Source organism: Enoplosus armatus, chromosome 4 (assembly GCF_043641665.1).
Source record: "Enoplosus armatus isolate fEnoArm2 chromosome 4, fEnoArm2.hap1, whole genome shotgun sequence".
Classification (NCBI taxonomy): Eukaryota; Metazoa; Chordata; class Actinopteri; order Centrarchiformes; family Enoplosidae; genus Enoplosus; species Enoplosus armatus.
This window is the reverse complement of record NC_092183.1, coordinates 26,940,641-26,962,254: the sequence shown is the minus strand read 5'-3', so window position 1 is coordinate 26,962,254 and position 21,614 is coordinate 26,940,641. Positions and strand designations below refer to the sequence as shown.

The window sequence follows — 21,614 nt, the reverse complement described above, 5'->3', positions numbered from 1 at the left end:
GCTCACAATGTTGAGCAAATGTTCACCTTAGTGTTGTGTTAGCATGCTAAGACAAAGGGGCCTACAGCTGAGGCTGATGGGAACGTCATTAAGGTGTTGAAGGTGTTAAGTCATGAGTCAAAGAATTGGACAAAATGTGACTGATGATGCCGCTGGATGAAAAGTCAGGGGATCACCGCAGGTATTACAACTCATCAAAATCATTAGGGTTCATCACCCGGGAACCATGAACATCTGTACAAAGACTTTGTGCCAGTCCATCCAGTACGTGTGGGGCTGTTTCACAGGGTAAGTGAAACCGTTGACCTGCTGGTGGCATCTGACTGTTGTTGAGCTATTTCAGTCTGGACCAAAGCGGTCTACCGACTGAAAGTGCCAGTCAGAGAGCCAAGTTGCTAGTGTGGCGACTAAAAGACCATCATTCAAAGGTGTGCATTGTTACAGTACACTGATTTCACCCAGACCTATTTAGACTTTTTATGAAAATCATTCTCTGTCTTGATGCCTCACGACAACCACCCGAGATGACATGAAGACACCATGACGGGTTTGCTCATGTTGTGATGTTATTGGTCTGCTGCTCATTCAGTTTGCTTGTTGTTCGCCCTCATGGTGCAGGGGGTGACATACAATCCTTTTGTACAAATTCCAACTTGAGCAACTTCTGTTGGGTCCCTCCTTCCTGCTATTGTTTAATTCTTTGTGGATGACGGTGTTCTCGTAATTCAGCAGAAAGACAGAATCAGCTTATTTCAAGGCCAAGTCAGGGGAGACGAGCAGATTGTAAAGTATTTATTTGTACAAAAAAATCCCCAAAATGCTAAGAAAATTGCATGATACATATTTTGAATAGTTTGAAGCATTCTGTAACTGAAACAGTGCCGTCAGTCAGTGGTGAATGGAAGCACTCACATGGAGCACAATGAGCCCACCGATAGCACTAAATTCCAAAACAACAACATTCGCCCAAGTGGAGACAAGTCTGTCCGTCACTGCAACACACACTGGACCCGCAGCAGCAGCACCGGGATGTTTACCACAGAAACACGCAGCAGGCGGCGTTGTAAAAAGTGCTTCTGACTGGAAAATGAATCAGTACAGTCTACAGTGTCGGAGCGACAGTCTTGAACAATACAAACAAGAAACAGACACGGCAATTAGGACATAATGTGGACAGAACCAAATATGTTACAGCGTATTGTTTACAACTAAAATGTGACACGAAGTGAGACAAATTACAGTCTGGTTATGGCAGCAGTGATGGGTGTTTTAATCCAAGCTCGCTGCCGGCAACTGGGGTTCTTCTCACCTGTCAATCAGCCAATGGAAGGGAGTCCCACACTACAAACTCGTGAATATGACGGTTCAGTTTTTGAATCCACCCACATTCACGCTTTCCATCTGTTTCCGCCTGGAGGAGAAACATGTTTCTGTTTTTCTTTGGAGTTTCTGATCTCATCATCTTCAGACAGGAGCGGTGAAAGGACTTTCTAATAAGGCACCCTTCATACAGTACCAGTGGACCTGATGATGTTTTGAGGTATTTTCCAATCTTGATGACGTCATTGTTTTGGATGGGTCTCAGTTATTTTGTGGTTTTAGATACATCGGTGCCATTTAGGTTGATTTCTGGGAAGAAATTGCATCGCACTTCTGTTTAATTCTGATTTGGTGGCACATTTTGAGTCATCTCGCCTTGTTCCTCTGTTACTCGTTAGTGCTGCGGAACTATTGAAAAAGGGATTCTTTATCTCAGTGAGGCTTTCCTTGTTACTTTATTTTGGGTTTCCAAGTTGTGAAAGTCTCTATGGCTGGTGTTTATCCTCCCTCAGAGGGACACTTGATCTGTCTTTATTTCTCTCGTTTGACCTCTGACCTTCTGGGCTGCAGAGCATTGGGACCAAAATTAGTTTATTAACAATTTATTTGCAAATGCAGACTTCTGTTTAGCCTATTGTAAGAACCCTTAATTAATGAGTTATTGGCTTTTGTATTTAGAGATGACTTACTAACTTTTGCTGTTAGAAAGTGGTGACTCTTTATTGATGTTGTATTAACATTTATAACTGCAGACTTAGCGTTTAATGCCCTTTATTGACCGTGAACTATTAAAGGAATAGTTCGTCATTTTTCACTTTCAGATGGAGACTCAGATGAGAGGATCACCTGGCGGGCTGTTTGCCCCTGTTCCCAGTCTTTGTACTAAGCTAAGCTAAGTGGCTGCTAGCCTTGTATCTAACAGACAAACATGAGAGTGGCATCTGTCATCTAACTCTCTGTTAGGAAGCAAAATGTCGAACTACTCCTTTAATGACTTGACCCTATCAGGGACTCAACAGCCAGAAAAAAATGTTCACAACCTGGCAACCCAAAGGCTTTTCTGATTATAACTCGTAACAGATCTATAAAGCATAAGTAAACAACTTCTTAACAATTAAAAAAGAATCAATTACGGTTTACAAACTGTTTAGAAAGGGTGACTTATCAGGAAGTGGTATCAAGAACCATCAACTGGATTAGCAATTTATGGGGCACTCTTGGATTAACTGGAGATTCATGAGGGGGTCTCTCTCTCCGCTAAATTACCGTCATTTAGGTGAATCATTTGGGTGAAACTTAGAAGTACTCATGAATCTCTGGCCAGCTCCACTGCATGCCACACCCGAACAGTCAAAGAAACACACACACACACACACACACACACGAGTGATAATGTCCAACTCACCAGTGGAATTCCTGCTCACGGTTAGGACACACATGGAAAAAAAAACAGCCTAGAAATAACAATGTACGGGTATATTTCTCTCTAAAAAAAGATTTTCATTCAAAAGGTATGCTTTTTTTTTTTTTCTTATAAATATATCGATTTCGTCCAAACCTATTCGACTTTTTATAAAAAAAAATCATTCTTTGGGTTGATCCTTCCCAACAACCAGCTGAGACGACAAGAAGACACCTGCATAGGTTTGCACAGTTTGCATTAGACAACACAGACAGACATGAGACATCACTGTGCCACACTGTAAGTCATTCATGCTCGGAGAGTTCAGGTCAACACGCACTGTATTACCAATGGAGTCACAGATATGTCACCTAAAACGGAAGCCCGGCAGCTAAGAAATTAAAGTGCCAATGAAGTATTGAAGCAATGAGAATGGAGGTAGACCTTTTCTATTCGTGGTGAAACAAAGCAGCGCAGATGTTGACCGCTGCAGAGGAGTTTCTGTACACCGACGTGCCTTTTAGTGACAGGAAATTCAACAAGTTATTGTTGAGCTGGATTGACTGACTTGGAAAGTTGACGAGCAATCTACGTACCCCCCCCCCCCCACCCCCTTCCCGAGCTGATGTAAACATTTTGAAAATTTGGTCAACTAGGAAGATGATTGACATCATGAGAACGATGTCGGACAGCGCCTTTTTCTTTGAAAAATGATAGATGTTTTAAATATTAAAGATAACGTGAACTGTGGGGGGAAAAATGATACCACCTGGACAAAAGATATCACAAAGTTCAGTCACCCAGAGGTCTATTCAGATGTGGGAGACAAACATGAAGGCCTCATAGAGTTCACCACAGACGTGACACACTGTAAGGATCCTCTTGCCCTGCTCAAGCTTTTAAAGGGGAATTCCACTGAGTTAGTTTACTAGTCATGGTACTGAGTACTTCTCAGCATGTAAAACCAGCTGTTTAATGTCTTCTGTGGCTCTGGAGGAGCTTTGTGACTTAACTTAACTTGGAAAGTACAAATTCAAAACAGAAAACCTGTGCTACAAACTGGGCTTGTGGAATATGACAGATGAAGACATTTGCTAGGCAGGAAGAGTCTAATGAAAAGAGTATTGGTTGCATTATGGGAAATGTAGGATCCCGTGTTTTTGGAACCTGATTTGTGGATTAAAAGTCAGGATGTCTCGTCTTAGAATTTAAACATGCATGTGTATAGCACAGCATAAGCATATCATCACCGTTTAAAGTTCCGGTCGCTCTCCAGCTCCCCGAGGGACATCGGGCGGGTATAATTTATCAGAGCAGTGAGACTGAACCCAAACAATGAGCTAAAAAAGGCTAAAACGCTCCGTAGAACAGAGTGGAACTGAAACTAAATCTTCACCGTAAAATGAAATACCTGCACGGGTGTCAATAAGAAAAATAAGCAATCTTTTTTGTCAGTTGTTTTGTCACATATACAGCACACTATGGTTGCCTCATGTTGTCCCCTGAACAAATGAATAAACCTGAGAGATCACATACGGGCTGGCTGGAGCAGGATCGTCATCCTGCCATGTCGGACGTACAGCTCTGTCCTGCCATCTTTTCCCACGATCCTGCACGTGTGTCCCATACATCCACCTGTCTTTCCCCAGACTCCTCGGCCTGCTAACTGGGATGCATACAGGGACAGCTTGTACGTCGTGTTCCCTCTCTACAAAGTTGGCAGTGGGCTAGTAGAGATGGTCTTAGGCACTACAAGGAAACCTTCCTCTTTGGAGGTAAACTTTGTGACCCTGTTCATGTTCTGTAACTTTCTATGAGAGGGGCGGAAGCCAAAGTCCTATTCTTATGTTTCTTTCTCTCATTGTCAGCAGTCGCCAATTAGTCAGCGAGGAAAAGAGTAATGGGACAGATAAAGTGCAAAATGACAACCCCCCCCCCCCCCCCCCCCAAACCTCAGTGTGCAACTGCCCGTCTTTGGCTGTGTTGTTACCCCTGTACTGTGACGTCTCCCCCTCCTTCTCCCTCGCCTGTCTCTGTCTGTCTGCTGTGCTCAGGGCCAGTCCAATGGGGCTCAGCTCTTTTTGAAAAAAGAGAAAAGTCTCTTGTCCCGGTCAGAGATGCGGTGAGCTCGTCTGGAGGACTGACCGCCGTGGGCCCTCGACGACCCCGACAGGGAGGAAGGGGCCGAGCGCCACTCGTCCTGGTACTTGTCCATCAACTGCTGGTCAATCACTCTGTGCATATCATCCTGAAGCCAAAGGACAAAGGAGCGAGTGAGGGAAAGACAGGAGAGAAGTGTCGCACAGAGAGGACATATGGTGGCGGGGTGTTACAGGAAGTTCTGGGGAGATCAGACTCATTGATCGAGTTACCTGCTAGGTACTGATAACAGAGACACCACAATCACCTTTCATTCAGAGTTTTTCACTTAATCTCTCTCAAAAACTGCAGCCCAGTCTGGCAGTTAAGCACATGATTGACAGAGAATATGATCATGGCCACATTAACCTACTAGTCCGTTTCCTCACACTCTCTGTATAATTTATACAGTTTCTCTTTAATTAATACTACCTGGCCTCAGATTTTCAGTGTGGTTCATTTGGGTTTAGGAATATGTTCAAGGAAAATGGCTTCTGGTTGCTCAAAAAGACACTATAGGTTTCCAGATGACGACATATTCTAAATCAGTATTTCCCAGACCTTTACAGCTTGTAACCTCTTGAAATGAAGTCCATTTGTTGTATATGTGTCGTGAAGAGGGTCATTTTTCCTCTCAGACTGATTTATTTGAATAGGTTTTAGAGGCCAGAGGAGGTCAAATTATGCAGTGATTCACAAGACAATGCAAACATTAGTGCAGAGTCTGGAACCACCGTTCTAAACGGCACCAAATACTTACTTAATGGAAGGAAAGCATTGCCAGGTTTGTTGTTAGTAGTCTTTGAGAGATGAGGCCACCAGGGGGCTCTGACAAGCTACTAAATCAAGTTGGCAACAGTTGTGATGGGAAAACTAGTACTTAGCATATGAATACACACTTTGTATTTCATAAAAGGGTTCGTCTTTCTACTTTGGATGTCACCAAATATCACCCAACATACAGCAGCATACACATGACCATGCACCACCCAAGCATTGTGATCTACTGGGGATGCAGGGGTGTCTTTTGGTGTCTGTGTTTGCATCTCTCAACAGGTGAGCTGACCAGTGGACCAATCTCCTGAAAACATTCCTACAGAGGATACAGGTGTATACACGATGGAGACAGAGCCAGGTGGAGAGAGAGGGTGGCGGGTGTGGATGGTTTCTCTGTGGTGGTTAATGGTATTCAGCTGGGATGGGTGTTTTTCTCCTGAGTCAGTTAACCGTGGCATGGAATGGCTCGGCATGGCGTAGTCGGGTTAGTGCGGGGTGAAACGGCGAGATTGGCGCGGCTCGGGCTCACCTCTAAGGCAGGAGGGGGGGGGGGGTACCACAGGGGAGAAAGGGTGGTACGGAAGCTGAGAAAGGCCACTAGATCAGAAACCACAAGAGCCAAACAGTAAAGAGCCCTGAGGAGGCAAACTGTGGGCAGGGAGAAGAGAGAGGAAAGAGCTGCTAGTTACAGATGAGGGAGGGGGGTGGGGGGCACACACACACACACACACACACACACGCACACACACACACACACACACACACCTCAGGCTACATGAAGAAGTTAATTGAGTGGTTTAGCGTACTGTTTAAAATTGTTTAAAACAAGTTACAGGGAAGGGAAGGAAATGGACAAACTGTTCTAGAAATCATTTCATTCTTACATACATTATATCATATCTAAAGTTCCAGACACCACACTTACACATTTACAGTACAGCTTTATTTATGTAACGACCTTAGCTGTTCCAAAATACTACAAAAACACCATCAGGCTTTTACTAATGTATCGCTTGTGACCTTCGACCCACCTGCCAAGCCTCCAGCTGCTGCGACAGGTTGAGCTTCTGCTGGATGGCGTCCAGGAGCTGGCTATTCAGAGACATGATGTCTATTTTACACTTGGCCAGCTCCATCTCCACTGCTTTCTTCCTGCAGGACACACAGACAGAGCGACGGGTGACGTCCTGCTGAAGGCTCTACAGAAACTCTGCTGCAGCTCTTTAAAGGAACAGTTCAACATTTCGGTGAACGCGCTTGTTCGATCTCTTGATGAGAGAGTTGGACGGGAAGATTGGTAAATATGAGGCTACAGTCAGCAGCCGGTTAGCTTAGCTTAGCTTAGCATGAAGAGTGGAGGCGGGGGGGGGGGGGGGGGGGACAGCTAGTCCAATGTTAACAGAAGGACTTCATGACTTTTTGTTTTTACAAATTGTTTTTTTGTATGGATTTAACAAAAAAGATATAACATGTTATATGTTTAAGGGATGTAACCGCATCCCCAGATCTCAGCCATTCACCTGTTGAGTACAATGATAATACTACTAATAGGAATAATAGCCAGCACTATAAAAATAAGACCCAAGTTGTGATAAAATGGAATTATCCTTTAAACTCCAAGCGACATTCTGCATGTTTGCATACGTGACGTGAACCTACTTGGCTATGGCGTCGTCTCTGTCTCTGATAGCGCTCTGGAGCTGCTCGCTGGGTTCTCGGATTTCAGCCATGGTCTTCATCCGCTCGTTGTCCTCCCTGAGGGAGCACATCTCCACAGAGAGCAGCGCCATCTGCAGGTCAGACGGGAGAACCACGCAGACGCGTGAGACGCAGGCCTCATCTGGTCTCTGAATGTCAGCGTGACACCGAGGTGTGCTCATGTGTGAGGCTGATGTTTAACTGACCCAGTTCATCACCCATGTGTGCGTCTGTCTGTGTGTGTGTGTGTGTGTGTGTGTATAGCTTATTTTGTGTAAATCATGTAAGTTGGCATTTCAAACCCACAGGAGAGTGTGAGCTGCCCTGGCAGAAAGACGACAAGGTTGGAGCGATGTCCTATATTACAAACAATATCAAGTTCACATTGGCACGCAAACTGGTGAGCACTACATGTGCATCACTAGGCCATCTAAATGTTATTCTTAGACACTCCTTCATGCAGCGAAAGACTGGGTGTGATCTTGACTTAATGAGGGCCGTCTGACACGCTTTCACACGCCTCGGTGCGAAGGCTTCTGCCGTCTTCACCTCTTCATGTATCACCTGACCTCTTGCTGCGTGTTTCACGTACAACAGCATGTGTATGGGTGAGCCTGTACCTGATTGTGCAGCTGTAGCACCTCCTCGTCACTGCTGCGCGTCTTGTCCTGCTCGGCTTCGTACAGCTCCCTGACTTCCCTCAGCTCCTCTCCCAGCTTCCTCACCTGCTCCTCCAGAGCCTCCTCATCGCTGCGCCGCGAGCCCTTTCAACACGCACAACACACACTCACTGTATCACTGTATGCATGTGCGCTGTTACTGTGAAGTAGGCCCTCTCCATCCCATCAAAGTGTTGTTAAGTTAGCTGTCAGTTCATAGCAAGGTTCCCGGAGAGGATTGTGTGATTAATGAAATGGAAAATGAATCAATTGCAAATAACTGCTCTGTAACCTGTAAAGTCTTTCAGTCAGTGCACAGCAGGTCAGCTGAATGTGCAAAAATGTGTCTAGAGGCAAGCATACAAATCAACACGTGTAGAATGAAGATTCCAATAATAAATGTGTATTTACTTTGGTTAACATGCATTTCCTCTCATTAGGACTTAAGTGGTTGGAAATCAACAGCTGCTTATAAACCACTATTTAAAGGTCCCATATTTGCTGCTCATTTCAGCTCTATATTTTCATTCTGGGACTCCACTAGAGTAGCTTTGCATGATTCACAGTTTAAAAAGTCCTTGTTTAGCTCCTGGCCCTTCATGCGGCCCCTCAGTTCACCCTCTGTCTGAGACAAAGTTAACAGTTCTTTACATGTGTCTGCTCAGTTTTGCTAGTTATGAAGCTGTCATTGATGTATGATTCTTGACAGGGGTGTGGTTTGACGAAGTAACTGGTCACACATTACAAGGTGTCTTGGTGTAAACATTAACACAATGCAAAGTATCCAGAGACAAATGACTGAGCAGAGGCAGCAGGAGGGGCAGTTGGAGCCACGGGATCTCAGGTCAGATCCTACTTTAGGGAAGTGATGAATATAACAATCTGCCAGTGTGTAATCTACAAAACAAGCTTAATTCACACAGAATATACGCCCCTGGTGCTCTCCTGGTGCTTTCTTAAGAACTGAGATAAAAGAGTGGGTTCTTACTATGACCATTATCTCTATTTCCCCTATAATAATACCAAATTGCATATTTCTTCTTGGGAAATTATTAGAAAATGACTAAAAGCCTAAAATTAGGCATTACCTCACGTTTCTAAATGGAGGCTATTTTAGTGCTGACTAGTTGCCAGTGTGTTGTTCATTACCGTGGACTCGTTGCCATCCAGCAGATTCTGTGTTAGCCTCCGCAGCTCTAGCAGGCCGGTGTGGAGGCTCCCAGTAGGCACATCCTTGGCTGAGGACGTCTCCGAGGACTCGTCCATGGAAGAGTCGGTGGACAGCGCCGAGTCCGTGACGTCGTTCCCCCGGAGATGGGAGCAGAGCGAGCGAACCTCACAGTAGGCCTCCCACAGCTGAAGACGCAGCTGAGCAGACAAGCAGGGGGGAGGAGGTGTTCAGAAAAGCACAGCAAAGTGTTTGACAGTGATCTGAAGCGCAGCCCCACTGTAACTACCTGCTCTCTCTCCTGCTCCTGCTCCTCCTGCTCCATGCTCTGCTCTATCTCACACAGCAGGCTGGACGGGTGCGGGGTGAGGCTGTGGAGGCTGTGCTCCTCCGACAGCTCCTCCAGCCGAGCAGTCAGCTGCCGGTGAGACACCTGAACCTCCTGGAGCTCCAGCTGGCTCTGCCGTAACTGGACACAACAGCGGAAGCAAAACTGGGACTCAACAGTGCAAAGTATACAGCAGGTACCTGTAGAGGTCTGATGAGTCGGGTGACTACTTCAGGGACAAATTGTAGTGTGTGTGTGTGTGTGTGTGTGTGCACAAAGGCAGCTTTGTAGAAGGTCATTTACTCACAGTGTCTACATCTATTCCTCAAAGGTTTGAGATCTAACAGTCCTTCATTGCTGTGCCTGTACCTGTAGGTCCTTCTCGTGACACTGCCTCTCCAACACCAGCGTCCTCTCTCTGAGGTCGTCCACTGTATTTTGCAGAAGCTCGTTCTCCTCCAGCATGGCGTGCACCCGACGTTCCAGCTCCATCTTCCTCTCCGACAGCATCTTAATCTGACAATGTCAAACAGCACCAGTTAGCTACTGCGCGGGAGAAACTGAGGATTGTTTCGACTTCCTGGTCGGTAGCGGGCAGATGGGCGGCTATGGACCTGATTAGAGGCTAAGTTTTGCTGTTGTCCTGACTCTGAGGCAAACTGGGCTCTTACACAAGATTAAAAAGTACTCCCGCTGGCCTAAAGAATGTGTGTTGCCTAGCACGGGCGTAGGCGTTAGTTGCCACCCTCGTCTTCAGGAATGTCTTGGTGATATGTTTGCGTCTCCACACAGCTTGATATCAGCTTACTCCTTGCCATGCATGTGCAACGGCCTTCTACTGAAAGCAAGCATTGCAGCAACACCACATGTTCCTCATGAGCTGTTTTCCCCTTGTCACTGCCTGAGCAGCTTTCCCCATTAAACAAACATCAGTTCCTGTTCATGTCTTTTTGTCCCTCCTGCTTTTGGCCTACATCTGGTAACCTACTTCAGTTACCAGCTTACATGTGCATCAGTTGTTTTCACTAGCATATGAGCATCCACATGGCCAGATCCTGGATATTTTTGGGCTGCTATAGTCTCTGTCTTCACACAAATAGGGCAAAAAGCCATTAGTCATCAGCACATGGCATATAAAGGCAAAGCGTTGGAAAAGTGGGAGCACCCAGACATTGCAGTATCTCAGCTAAATATAGAGCGGTAGCCTTTTCTCCCAATTATAGCGCAGGCTCTGCAGTCTGGGTGTTTTCTGCCTGGCTGTGAAGAGAAGCCACGGGGACATCTGAATTGTTGTTAAGCTCTAACAGTACCTTTGTTCATGACGCAGCTGGCTGATATCAATACATGCCACAACTGACATCACATCATGCTCGATCTCAGGAAACAGGGATTGCCATAAGGACGTGGAAATGTCAAAAAGGGATTTTGTCATTTATAAATACATATATATAAATAATAAATACATCTTTCTTTTGGGGGGGGGGGGGTTAAGTGTAAAATTCTATGGCATCGTGGTTATAAAAGGTCAAAAGAGTCAGTATATCGTTCAGCATGAGATTCAATAATCTACCCCATGAAATAATACCACTTATCATCAACTCATTTGATTGGACAGAGGAGAAGCAATTTCAAATTCAAAAGATTTATTATTTTTTTAAATGGTGCAATCCTTGTTTCTATTATTCTACAAGGCGGTACATGCAGCATGCAGTCTGACAGCGTTCAGTAACCACTCACTTCTAGCCCTTGCTGCTCCAACCAAGAGGGAAGGAGGGCGAAGGGGGGGAGAGAGAGATAAAGATAACGATTACAGAAAGAGAGGAAAAGAAGAAACACTTCCGAGAAATGCCATGAGCATGGTAGGAGAAAGGTGAACACCATCCTCCTCTGAAATACTGTGTTTCCCTGTAGCAGGATGTTATTCCACTTATTGTCACCAGAAACTTATGTAACTCAGTAATTGTACGATAACGGGACATTGAATTTGTTCCCCCAACAGTTTAATGACATCATCTTCAGGTGACCCGGGGAGTGGGAGTGATGGTGTGGTATGGTGTGTTTACATCTTGTTTTACCATTGAAAGGATTATCTGCAACATGCTAAATACAACAGAAACACATGTAGAGAAGAACTGCCTTTGTAAAGCTAAAGTTACACAGCAACGTCTGTCATAAAGGTTTGCTAAGGTTAGCTACCTTTAGCTGCTGGTCGTACCAGACCAAGTAAGAGTGCAGCAGCAAAACTCCTGAGTGTATTCGATCGAAGAAGGGTGCGTTTCACTGCTACTGAATTCAAGTGTTTTTTTTGAATAAGGAAGAATGTGTTACTTCTTCCTTCAAAAGTGAAATAGTTTCGCTTTAACTTCCCTTGGGATCTGCTGTCACCTCAGCTGCTCGGGCTTCTCACTGAGGACCAGTAACTGCAAGCAGGCAACATTATTTTTGCAAATGAAAAGTACCTAGCCGCACTTCAGCTTTTGCTGGGTGACTGCTCAAACTGTATGCACTCTAAAAAAGTACAGTTCAATCAAGTGTGCTTAGTATAAAGTGATGTGTATAATGGGAGAAATGGCACTGACGGCAGCTCACCTCAGCCTGTAGAGTCTCTAGTCGTGTCATGTGCTGGCTTGTAGACATACTCTTCTCCCTGAAGTCGTCCCGTAATGAATGGACCTGAGTGGACAGCTGCCTCTCCACCTCTGCAGCCTGGACGGAGACAGACAGACAGACAGACAGACAGGACAGAGAGAAAGAAATAGTGAGTACAGATTTGCCTTAAATGTGTCTGCTCTTACTTTCAAAGAGCACTCCACCGATTTAGCACTGCACTCCTGTAACAGTGTCGGACTCGTGACGAGTGGTGAAAGTGGAGCTCGCTTCTTTCTAACGTCGCACCAACTTGTAGTCCTCAGCCCCAACTGACACTGACCCAGGTGACATCATTCGAGGCAATTCACCAGACTCAGACTCAGACAGAGACTTTGATGTGTACAATCCATGGATGTTCATGGTAATGCTGACACAACAACACATTGTTAGAGTGTTACATCAGCTGCTCAGTTAAACTAGAAAGATTGCACAGCAGCTTTTTAGTCTGTGTTCCCTCACTAAGATACTGAGGTGACTCACTGGAGTCTGACAGCCAGTGTAAGCACACACACACACACACACACACGTAGACATGGATAAACACACTGACGTTCACTGTGTACTCAGTATTACTGACAGAGTGTTGCTTGTAAATCAGCCCTCCCGCAGTCTGTTCCTGTAAATGACGCATTTTATTTCCTCTGAAAGCCCAATTGTACCCAAATGTCATGGCCCTTTTTAAAAGCCCCAAATAGTCCACTGCTCAGTATTTGTGCGATCCGGCCCAGCAGCAGGCTCAGTGCATCAGCTGAGCTTATTGGACAGGTGGGATCAGGCCACACAGAGCCTGGCGGAGCTTCATTAGCATAGAGCCGCACTGAAGCTACCGTTTGCTTTATCATCACTGCCATGGCAACAGCAAAATCCTGAAAAAAAAAAAACAGCTCACCGAGGAGGCTAAACATATACTTAATATGTCAAATACACTGTAAGAAAGGATACAAATGTCATTTTAGTACTGTGGCAAGCAGTGCTCAACTCTATGGGAATCGCCACACATGTTTTAATTATCCTTTTTTTTTCTTTCTTTTTTTCTTTTTTTATCCCTGTTCGTCTTTCAATCAGTGGGCGCTGAGTGAAAATGGAGACGGCTGGTATCAATCTGAAGCACGGCCTCTAGGTGGCACCACACACTGCTGCAGCTTCTCAAGAAGCTCGCGGAGCGTTGTGAGGAGGCTCAACAGCTGGTCGTGTGGATACGTTGGCTCACTCCGGTTCACTCCTGTCTTGAGCTGACACTGGTTGTAGTTCTGTGCTCTGCAGGGAGTCTCCGGGAGGGCCGAGCTGCCTGCAGCTCTGTTGCTCTGGTCACCAATAATGCAGCACTCTGGAAGCACTGTGGCTACTGTCGTAACACTGTATAGTTTTTTTTTATAAAAGAATTGTGGTAAAACTGGAATTAAGGAAGGTCAATTTATTTCCACCACACTGAAAAGTGTCATCTCTTCCCCTCATAAAAGACACCCTGGGATATGTCATTCAAAACAACTGCGCTATGAGGAACTGCCAGAGGAACACTGAGAAGGTTTCACACAGATGGCAAAAAAAAAGCTTTAACAAGACATTCTTCCAAAGCTGATCCTCCAGGAAAAGAGTGATGGCTCGATATTGTTCAGGAAATTCATTTGATGAAAAAGTTGAGAGTTAAATGAAATATTTTTGACAGAAATTGGAGAAGAATTGATCAGTTACATGGCACAGGGTGCTGAACATGCTTCTTGACTGTTTAAGTATATATGTACTGTATGTCTCTGTACCCCATGACAACCTTTTGATCTACGTTATGTTGTGTTGTGCTACTGTCACATGCCGCTTCTAGATTTGAAAACCCCACAAAAAGTAAAGCATTAACCGAACTGCTACAGTTTGTCTCACTGTTATACTATGAGCTGGCGTCTCTGAGCCACTGGGTGTTCACTTACAGCGGCCAGATGTGAGGGTTTACGTGTCTTCTCTGTGCGGAGGGACAGATGTGAGGTCAGTGGAGGCCAGTGCAGCGGCAGGTCACAGTGGTAACGTGACATCTGACCCACTGGCCCGACACGCCGGCAGATTGCGATCGTGTCGAGTTGACCGCAGACTGCCTGATTTGCAGATACTCACTTAATCTGCACATAAATTCCTCAGATCCCAGATCAGGCATTATCAGCACGACAGGCAAATCAGACTGCTGCGACAGAATCCAGGGCAGCAAAGTAGGGCTCAGCAGAGAGACACGTTCCTTCACAGCCTCTTTACTCTGACATTTATGCTGTACATTCACTTCCCAGATGAGGGCCAAAACTCGAGAGGTCGACATCAGTCGCAGTCTGTCAGCGGCCGATGTGGCTGCAGGTACATCACAGGTCCTAGCATCCAACTATCTGTATCCTTGTGCCATTCTGTAGAGCACATTCCCATGGTAACAACACATGGAGTTTCAATTTGCATGTCACTCCGGTCGGCATGGCAACCAGGGAGAAGTGGGATTGGTGGAGCTGCGACTTGTGGTCTCAATGCTTCTGGTATTTTCCTTAGTCACTTTCGCAGAGCGCTGCCTTGTCTAGACTTTATGGAGGATGGGCAACCCCGCGCTCAAACAGTTGCATAACAAATACTCAAGAGTGGCAATACGCGCCGATCAGGGAGGCCGGTGCTGAGAGCAACTGCCGGCTCGGCCTGACGGGGGGGCAGACGTTATGTGCTCCAGTGACTGGACGTGATCGGAGCTGATGGCTGGACAGAGGCCCAGGGACCGTGTCGAACGCTGGCCGGAGGTTGTAAAAGGAGGAGTGAAACAGTGTGATGCGGATACACTGTGCGGATGAGACACAGACACAACATAGGAAGCCAGAGTTCCAAGTGGAATTGGTCCTCCCTTATAACCTCAAATAAACAACTCTGATGAGTCACCGGAGGCTGCTGTCAGCGTTCAATTAAGTAATTTCTAGAGGATTGGGGGGAGCAGAATGGACTGCGGCCATAAAACATGCAGACGCTTATGCTGGAGTCAGTGCATCCCCAGCCTTCTCTGAGCATGTGTGGTAATGTAATTAGGCAAAGGTCCCCTTCCCGCTGGCTCACTCTGATCAGATTAGGCCCGAGGCGACTGGCTGTTCTCACACTCAAGACCCGTTCAGACCGGCACACGCCACCTCGGCTCTACTCCTGGATCAATGAGAACCTCATTTCTCTGGGTGTATTGAATATAATGTATAGTTTTATCACCCAGTATTGGAAAATCCATGCACGCATGCACACACCCACACCCAAAGAGGAAAAGCCACAGGGGGTATTTGTGTCCCAGGATAAGATGTGACGACAGAGCCAGAGACGACATTTTTAGATCTTCTTTGCCCAAATATCGAAGTTACCTGCTGTTATTCATTAAGTAGAGTATGGACTGGAGTTGTTTTGGTTCCTGACTGGATGCATATGGCAGAGCTATTAGCACGGATTATAGCCTAATCCCCTCAGCCCTGTGTCTTACCTCATGACTTACATCACCTCCTATGGAGTGCCCTGCCTTCTCAAGGTCAACCCACTGCAGCCAATTGAATTCCTGAGTTGTTGGGGGGGGGGGGGTGCACTGTGTTTATAAATGTCCTCTTTGGCTACTTTGAAGTTTGCTTCAGGAATCCCCCGCGTTTTAGAGGGGCAGTTACATGTGGAGGACAAACAATGACTTATTCATCAACAAATAAATGAAATACATTTAGAAATAAATACATTAAAAGCTGATTTAAAAAAAAAACCCATAAATAAATAAATACAATCTGAAATGATCACTTAAATAATTAAATGCAAATCAAATGTATTTCTACGTTTCTATAAATCTACATTCATTTATTTATGTTCTTCCATTCATTTCTGATGATTGATTAATTAAAATGTGTATCTATTTGTTTGTTCATCGATGAATAAGTCATTATTCGTCCTCCACAGTCTCGATGAGCACAATGTTCTTCCTGTGGTGTAACAATGGCAGCCGCAAGCTGTAAACCCAGCGGCTGTGGATGTGGTTGTCCTGTCAATTAGGAGCCTGGTCCTCGATAGATGTGTGTATTGTCCAGGCTCCGCTCTCTGAAAAGTGATTTCCAGCCGGCACGCCAAAGGACTACAATAACGAGCTCATAATCACTTGGGCAGTGTACGGGAACATGTGCTGCTCCATAGCTTTGGACAGGGTTTAAAGGAGGCCACGTACGGGCCGATTTACATCACAACAAGACTGTTCCGGTTAAAGAGTTAACTATTACCAGGGAGGCCAGATGAAAATAGCAGGCCTCAAGTGGCTTCGCTGCAGCAGGGTTCCCTCAGGGTAGTTTCACATTCCCGCCATTCACACGGAGCTGTAAGCAGTTAACATTACTTAGTCACAGCCCATTGCTTAGTAATGAGAGAGAGAAGAAAGCAAGACAGACAGAGGGAAAGACGGATAAAATGAGAGAGAAAGCGAGCACTGTGGCTGACCTCATTTATTCTATTACCCAGCAGGTCTCCCTCTGTCTGCCCGATCCACTGAATCATGAGATCCGGATCGATGCAGTCAATTAGGTCTCATAAATTTCACTGAGTCACCGCAAGGACCACAAGATATGCTCCCCTCAAAACACAATATACACCACTTCCAGGGGATATCTTTATAGATCCACACACCCAGGTTTCAATTCAATTAAATGCGGTTTAATTACGCTAAGTGCCTGCCCTTGCTCAGATCCATAGCGACTGACCAGTCCAGGACAGTCCTTGATTGCACTGTGATGATGGCGTTGGGGCAAGACGGGGCAGGAGGCTGATTTAATCTGATGAAGATGAGAACGAGAGCCGCCCTGCACAGCGGCGAGCTGGGGGTTAAAATCAACCGCACAGAGCCGGCTCCTCCCTGAGCAGCAGCAGTGTGCCTGGCAGCAGATCATATCTTCCCCCGGGAAAGGAAACAACACGCACACACACACACACACACACACACACACTGCGAGCGTCATCCATGGACAGCACTGCTGACGGGGGTTATCAAAGCACCCGCACAGGCTTGTCAACCTTTGCATACGCAGCTCTGGGGCATCCTGAAATGTAGCCTCGGCACCCGCTGCCAGCCTACCTGGCAGCTGACAACACTCTCCTGCCTCTGTTTATGGCCCTTAAGTTGTTATAACGGACTTACAGGTGTTTGTACTGTATATCTAATCCCTCTGACAGGCTAAGCGGCATGACACAGTCCTGCACTTGGAAGGCAAGCTCATCGCTGTGACATATCAGTTGTGAGGCGTGCTGGAGTGATCCCTTTTACGTAGCCTTTCAGTTTTGATTAAAAAAAATAGCATAATATAGGGACAAAGCATGTTATTATTTCTAGTGGGAAAATGAATGTGGACAAACAAGAACAAGAAAAGCCAGAGTGTAATCCAGGCCAATGCCACAACAGCACACTGTAGTCTCAAAGAGAGTTGAGCAACGCGACGCCTCTCTTTAGGTCCATTGCAGAGCTGTTGTGTTGCTGCACCTAAGGGACCACTCTGTATGGATCAAGTGTCCTTGTTTTGGTTTGGATGGAGCACATTGAGGTGTTGCACTTGAGCTCCTTAGCGGGGGATTAATCAGCTGTGGCTACAAACACTCGCGGCTCCATCACTCTGCATCCAGCCTCAGTCTGTCCATCCATCAATCTGTCCATCCACCTGAACGCTTCACACGGGGGGCCTCTTCGACTCTGCCCGTCATAATAACTGCACTCAAATTACCTGTCAATATGCAGGAGTGCATATTGCATAAGTGTGCAGTCCAATCACGCTAAATTATTCAACATAAGACCCGGAAGCTCCACTTTTATATTGATGAGTGGGCATAATTCAGGTGAAGTTAGAGAGAGAGAGAGAGAGACAGGCTGTATGGAGGTAACCCCCCCCCCTCCCAGAGGGATGATGAATCCTCACTTGGATGAGCATCTTATGTCATGTCAGCCAGGCAGACCTGAATTGGACTGAGTGGCCCTGAGGTCAGGCCAGGGAGAAGCACATGCTGTACACACACACACACACACACACACACACACACACACAAAGAAATATTTCTTGGTAGGGTGGAAGGGCATTTAAAGCATCATTAAGACCATGTGACACAGTGACTCAAAGCCCAGACTAATTCCATGCAGATTGGCCCAGCTGGCCTGAAGCAGTGCATCTGAAGCACACGCATACACACACACGGACACACACACACACACACGGACACACACATACACACACACACACACACACACACACACACACACACACACACACGGACACACACACACGCACACAGACACATGCTCCTCACCCTACTGAGTTGCTCCAGCAGTCTATGGTTCTGTTCAGAGAGCTCGCTGATGGCCTTGGTCTTGTCCCTGTCGGCGTCTCTCAGCTGGACCTGGTGGCGCTCCAGCTCGCCCTGCAGCTGCTGGACGTCCGTCTCCAGCTCGGCCACGCGGCCCTCCCACTCCCCCTCTCGACTTTCCAGGCGCCGACGCAGCTCATGCTTCTCCTGCTCCAAGTGCTGCGGGTGGACAGGAGGAGAGAGGGCGACAGGCTTTATTTGCTTAGACTGAGTGTTGCAGCGTCGCCCTAGTTTTACAGTCTGTCAGAGACTTCACACAGATGCTGAGGCTTCAACAGATGTGTTCAATCCTTGGACATAAAAGTAAAAAGTTCAGGATGGCAACTTGATCCCCTCAGTAACCATGCACACCTTTTTTTCCCTTCTATGCAAAAGTCGGAGACTGATGATGTCTCTGTGCCATGACTATACATTTAGCATTAACAGGAAAACATATGATTGCGCTTTTGTTACAAAACAAGACTTAAAAATTGCAACTACGATGGCCTAAAATGAAAAGCACTGGTTGGACATAATATCGTGAGCTATGCAGCATATAGATATTGATACATAGAGTAAAAGCTCCTGGAGTGACAGTTCAGCTAATGGATGTTTCTTTTTTCCCCCCCCCCTCTGTTCTCTCGATGGAAATGAACAGCGGACAGATGCACTGCACCACCAGCGGCTGCCAGAGTTTGGATGGGGGGTTGTTGTTTTGGTTAAGACCGAGGCCGAAGCATCTGGCATCTGTGTGGCCACTATTTTCATCTCTGAGTAGATGCCCGAACAAAAGGAGGGATCAAAGAGAACCAAAACAGCGTCACACACACACACACAAACCCCCCCCCACCCCAACAACATGAAGCGCTGTTAGAGTTGGGATAACAGGGACTGCAACAACATCAACGACAGGAGGAGTTTGATATTAAGAGGCAGCTTATGTCTCTGAGCCGAACATGGGGATGAATATGGATCAAAGGGCCGAACAGATGTACAGTAGATACAGTCGGCCCTGGACAGCCACAGGATTAGTCTTTGTGGTGTTCCACAGGCCCACGTGTTGGCTTGTGTGAAGGATTTTGAACAAAAGCTCAGCTGTACAAGATTCATTGTAAACATGATGTGTAAAATAATAATCATATATATATATATTTTAGCTTAGGTGTTGGTCTGTAATGACTTCAGACTAACTTTAGATCAGAATGACCAGCAAGTTTCCCTTGGCTCTATAGTTCCCAGCTTATAGCACATTAGGTACAATGATATGCCACCTTAAAAAAGGGCACTCATGCCCTGTTTCTTTGGAAGCTTGAACGTGGAGCTCTGCTGGCAGCATTTCTTATGATCCTCTTGAGTTTGTTTACATTGCGAAGGCCCAAACTCGACTACCGGACTATGGCATTTTGAGGGCCAAACCAGGTTTGGGGCAGCATTAAAACTTGACTAAGTCCTATTTCCTTGTCTTGGTTTACCTCTAATTTCTCGTTGAGATCTTTGTGCATTTTCTCGTATTGCTTGGTCAAGTCTTGGTTTCTCTCCAGCAGCGCTTTGCCGAGTTTAGCAGCTAAAACCAAGTCTTTCTCCTTTTGACGGAAGAGCGACAGCAAGTCTGCGTTATGCCCCACCGCAGGCGTCTCTGCGTCCGGCAGTTCCTCGTCGTCGTCCCGCTCCCCCGTAAGCATGGCCAGTTCCTCCTCCAAGGCCATGCCGAGGCCTCCGGAGCCGGCGTGCCGCAGCGGGTGACCCTGAAAGCCGCCGGGCTCCTGGGCGGCGGGGCTGGCCCGGGACTCCATGCAGTCGCTGTCCAGCTCCAGTGGTGCTGAAACCACGGCAGACGTCTGCAGGTCGAGGCAGAAAGCGGACATCGCCGCCCGGCGGCGGGGAAGCCAACGGATAAGAGCCGAGCGATTTCACTCCGGATGAACCCACCCTGCTCTGACAGGGTTGGGCCGACCGGACCGGTTTGTAATCGACAATTCATCCATCATTCCCGCAATTCCGAGCCGGATCCAGTGAGATTGCAAAGTGCTGTCCTCCCAGTTCCCTCGCGTCGCTCCCCCCTCGTTAACCTAGCAGCCGCGGCTCTGGCTCTGATTGAATCCCAGCAAACACCGCCTCCTCTGCAGCTCCGTATCACTCAGCACGCCGAATGTGTTTATCCCGGTATAAACCGCCTCGATGAGCTCTGCGCAGCGGTCGGTCGGTCAGGGTCCGTCCCGTCTCGGGGTCCCGAGTCCCCCATAATGATCGGCCTGTTACACCGGAGGCATTTGCCAGCCAAACAGATGAGCGCGATCCCGATGCCTTCTCAACCTCTTTCCCGTCTCGAAGGCGCGTTCCCGCCACGGCAGTGACGCCGGCTGCAACCTGTTACAAACGGCCCTCCCATTGGCTGGAAATGATAGCGCCATATTTTGGTGCTCCTCGCGCACATCTGTGGCACCCAGTAGGTGAGCACGTGAAGGGCTGAAGTGCCTGGAGTGACGCAGCAGCCGTCGTCAGAAATGGTGAAGCGAGACACCTGTGACGTTTGTTAAACGGAGAATGTGACGTATTACTATGATATTCAAGAATAAGCTGTTAGACTAGTAACGTCCTCACTGCGCCTCTGTCCGGGTGTCACCCCAGCATTGAGCTGTTTTTAAAAGGCACTGTCTATGTGAGGAAGTGGGCTCTCACTTTTAACTAACTGTATTTAACTACTGACACAAATGTGCCCACCCCCGCGGTGGACAGGGACTGAAATACAGCACTGTTCTGCCAGGACAATTCTATTTGACTTTAATTTAGTATTTCCATTATATGCTGACTTCACTGCATCTTCAGAGGCACATGTTGTGCGTTTTACTCCACTATATAGAAGGTGTTGACAGGGTAATGCATCAGAAATAATAATAATCCAATATTAATATTATATATAATATATATAATATTCTGAGAAATGAGTAGCCTACAGTTACCTACTAGTACGTTTTGCTGGTAATACTTGTGTGTTTTTACTTAAGTAAAATATGAATAATTATTATTATTATTATTATATATGACAGAATCAAATTAGATTAAATCAAGTGTATAATATTGCTAAGCAAGTGCGGTGGTAATTGTGGCTGTTTGCCTCCACTGCATTCTGCCTGGTCT

At 46.5% G+C, this 21,614-nt stretch overlaps 1 protein-coding gene across 1 annotated transcript; it reads right to left on the bottom strand.

Moving 5' to 3' along the window:
* Positions 1–4,793: 4,793 nt before the first annotated feature.
* Positions 4,794–20,341, bottom strand: LOC139284686 (BICD family-like cargo adapter 1). Its single transcript, XM_070905039.1, has 10 exons — positions 19,949–20,341; positions 18,441–18,656; positions 12,081–12,197; positions 9,861–10,007; positions 9,453–9,632; positions 9,145–9,363; positions 7,957–8,100; positions 7,298–7,428; positions 6,670–6,790; positions 4,794–4,970 (listed from the first exon to the last, which is right to left on the bottom strand). The coding sequence occupies exons 1-10, from the start codon at positions 20,339–20,341 to the stop codon at positions 4,794–4,796; spliced, it is 1,845 nt and encodes a 614-aa protein (XP_070761140.1).
* Positions 20,342–21,614: the final 1,273 nt, after the last annotated feature.

What these genes read in the sequence shown, in the direction of transcription:
- LOC139284686 (XM_070905039.1), bottom strand. Translation starts at nt 20,341, where the DNA reads ATGTCCGCTTTCTGCCTCGACCTGCAGACGTCTGCCGTGGTTTCAGCA. An exon ending in AGGAGCAGGAGAGAGAGCAG is followed by an intron (nt 9,364 to 9,452) that starts GTAGTTACAGTG and finishes TTGTCTGCTCAG; the next exon opens with CTGCGTCTTCAGCTGTGGGA. An exon ending in AGCAGCTGGAGGCTTGGCAG is followed by an intron (nt 4,971 to 6,669) that starts GTGGGTCGAAGG and finishes CTTTGGCTTCAG; the next exon opens with GATGATATGCACAGAGTGAT.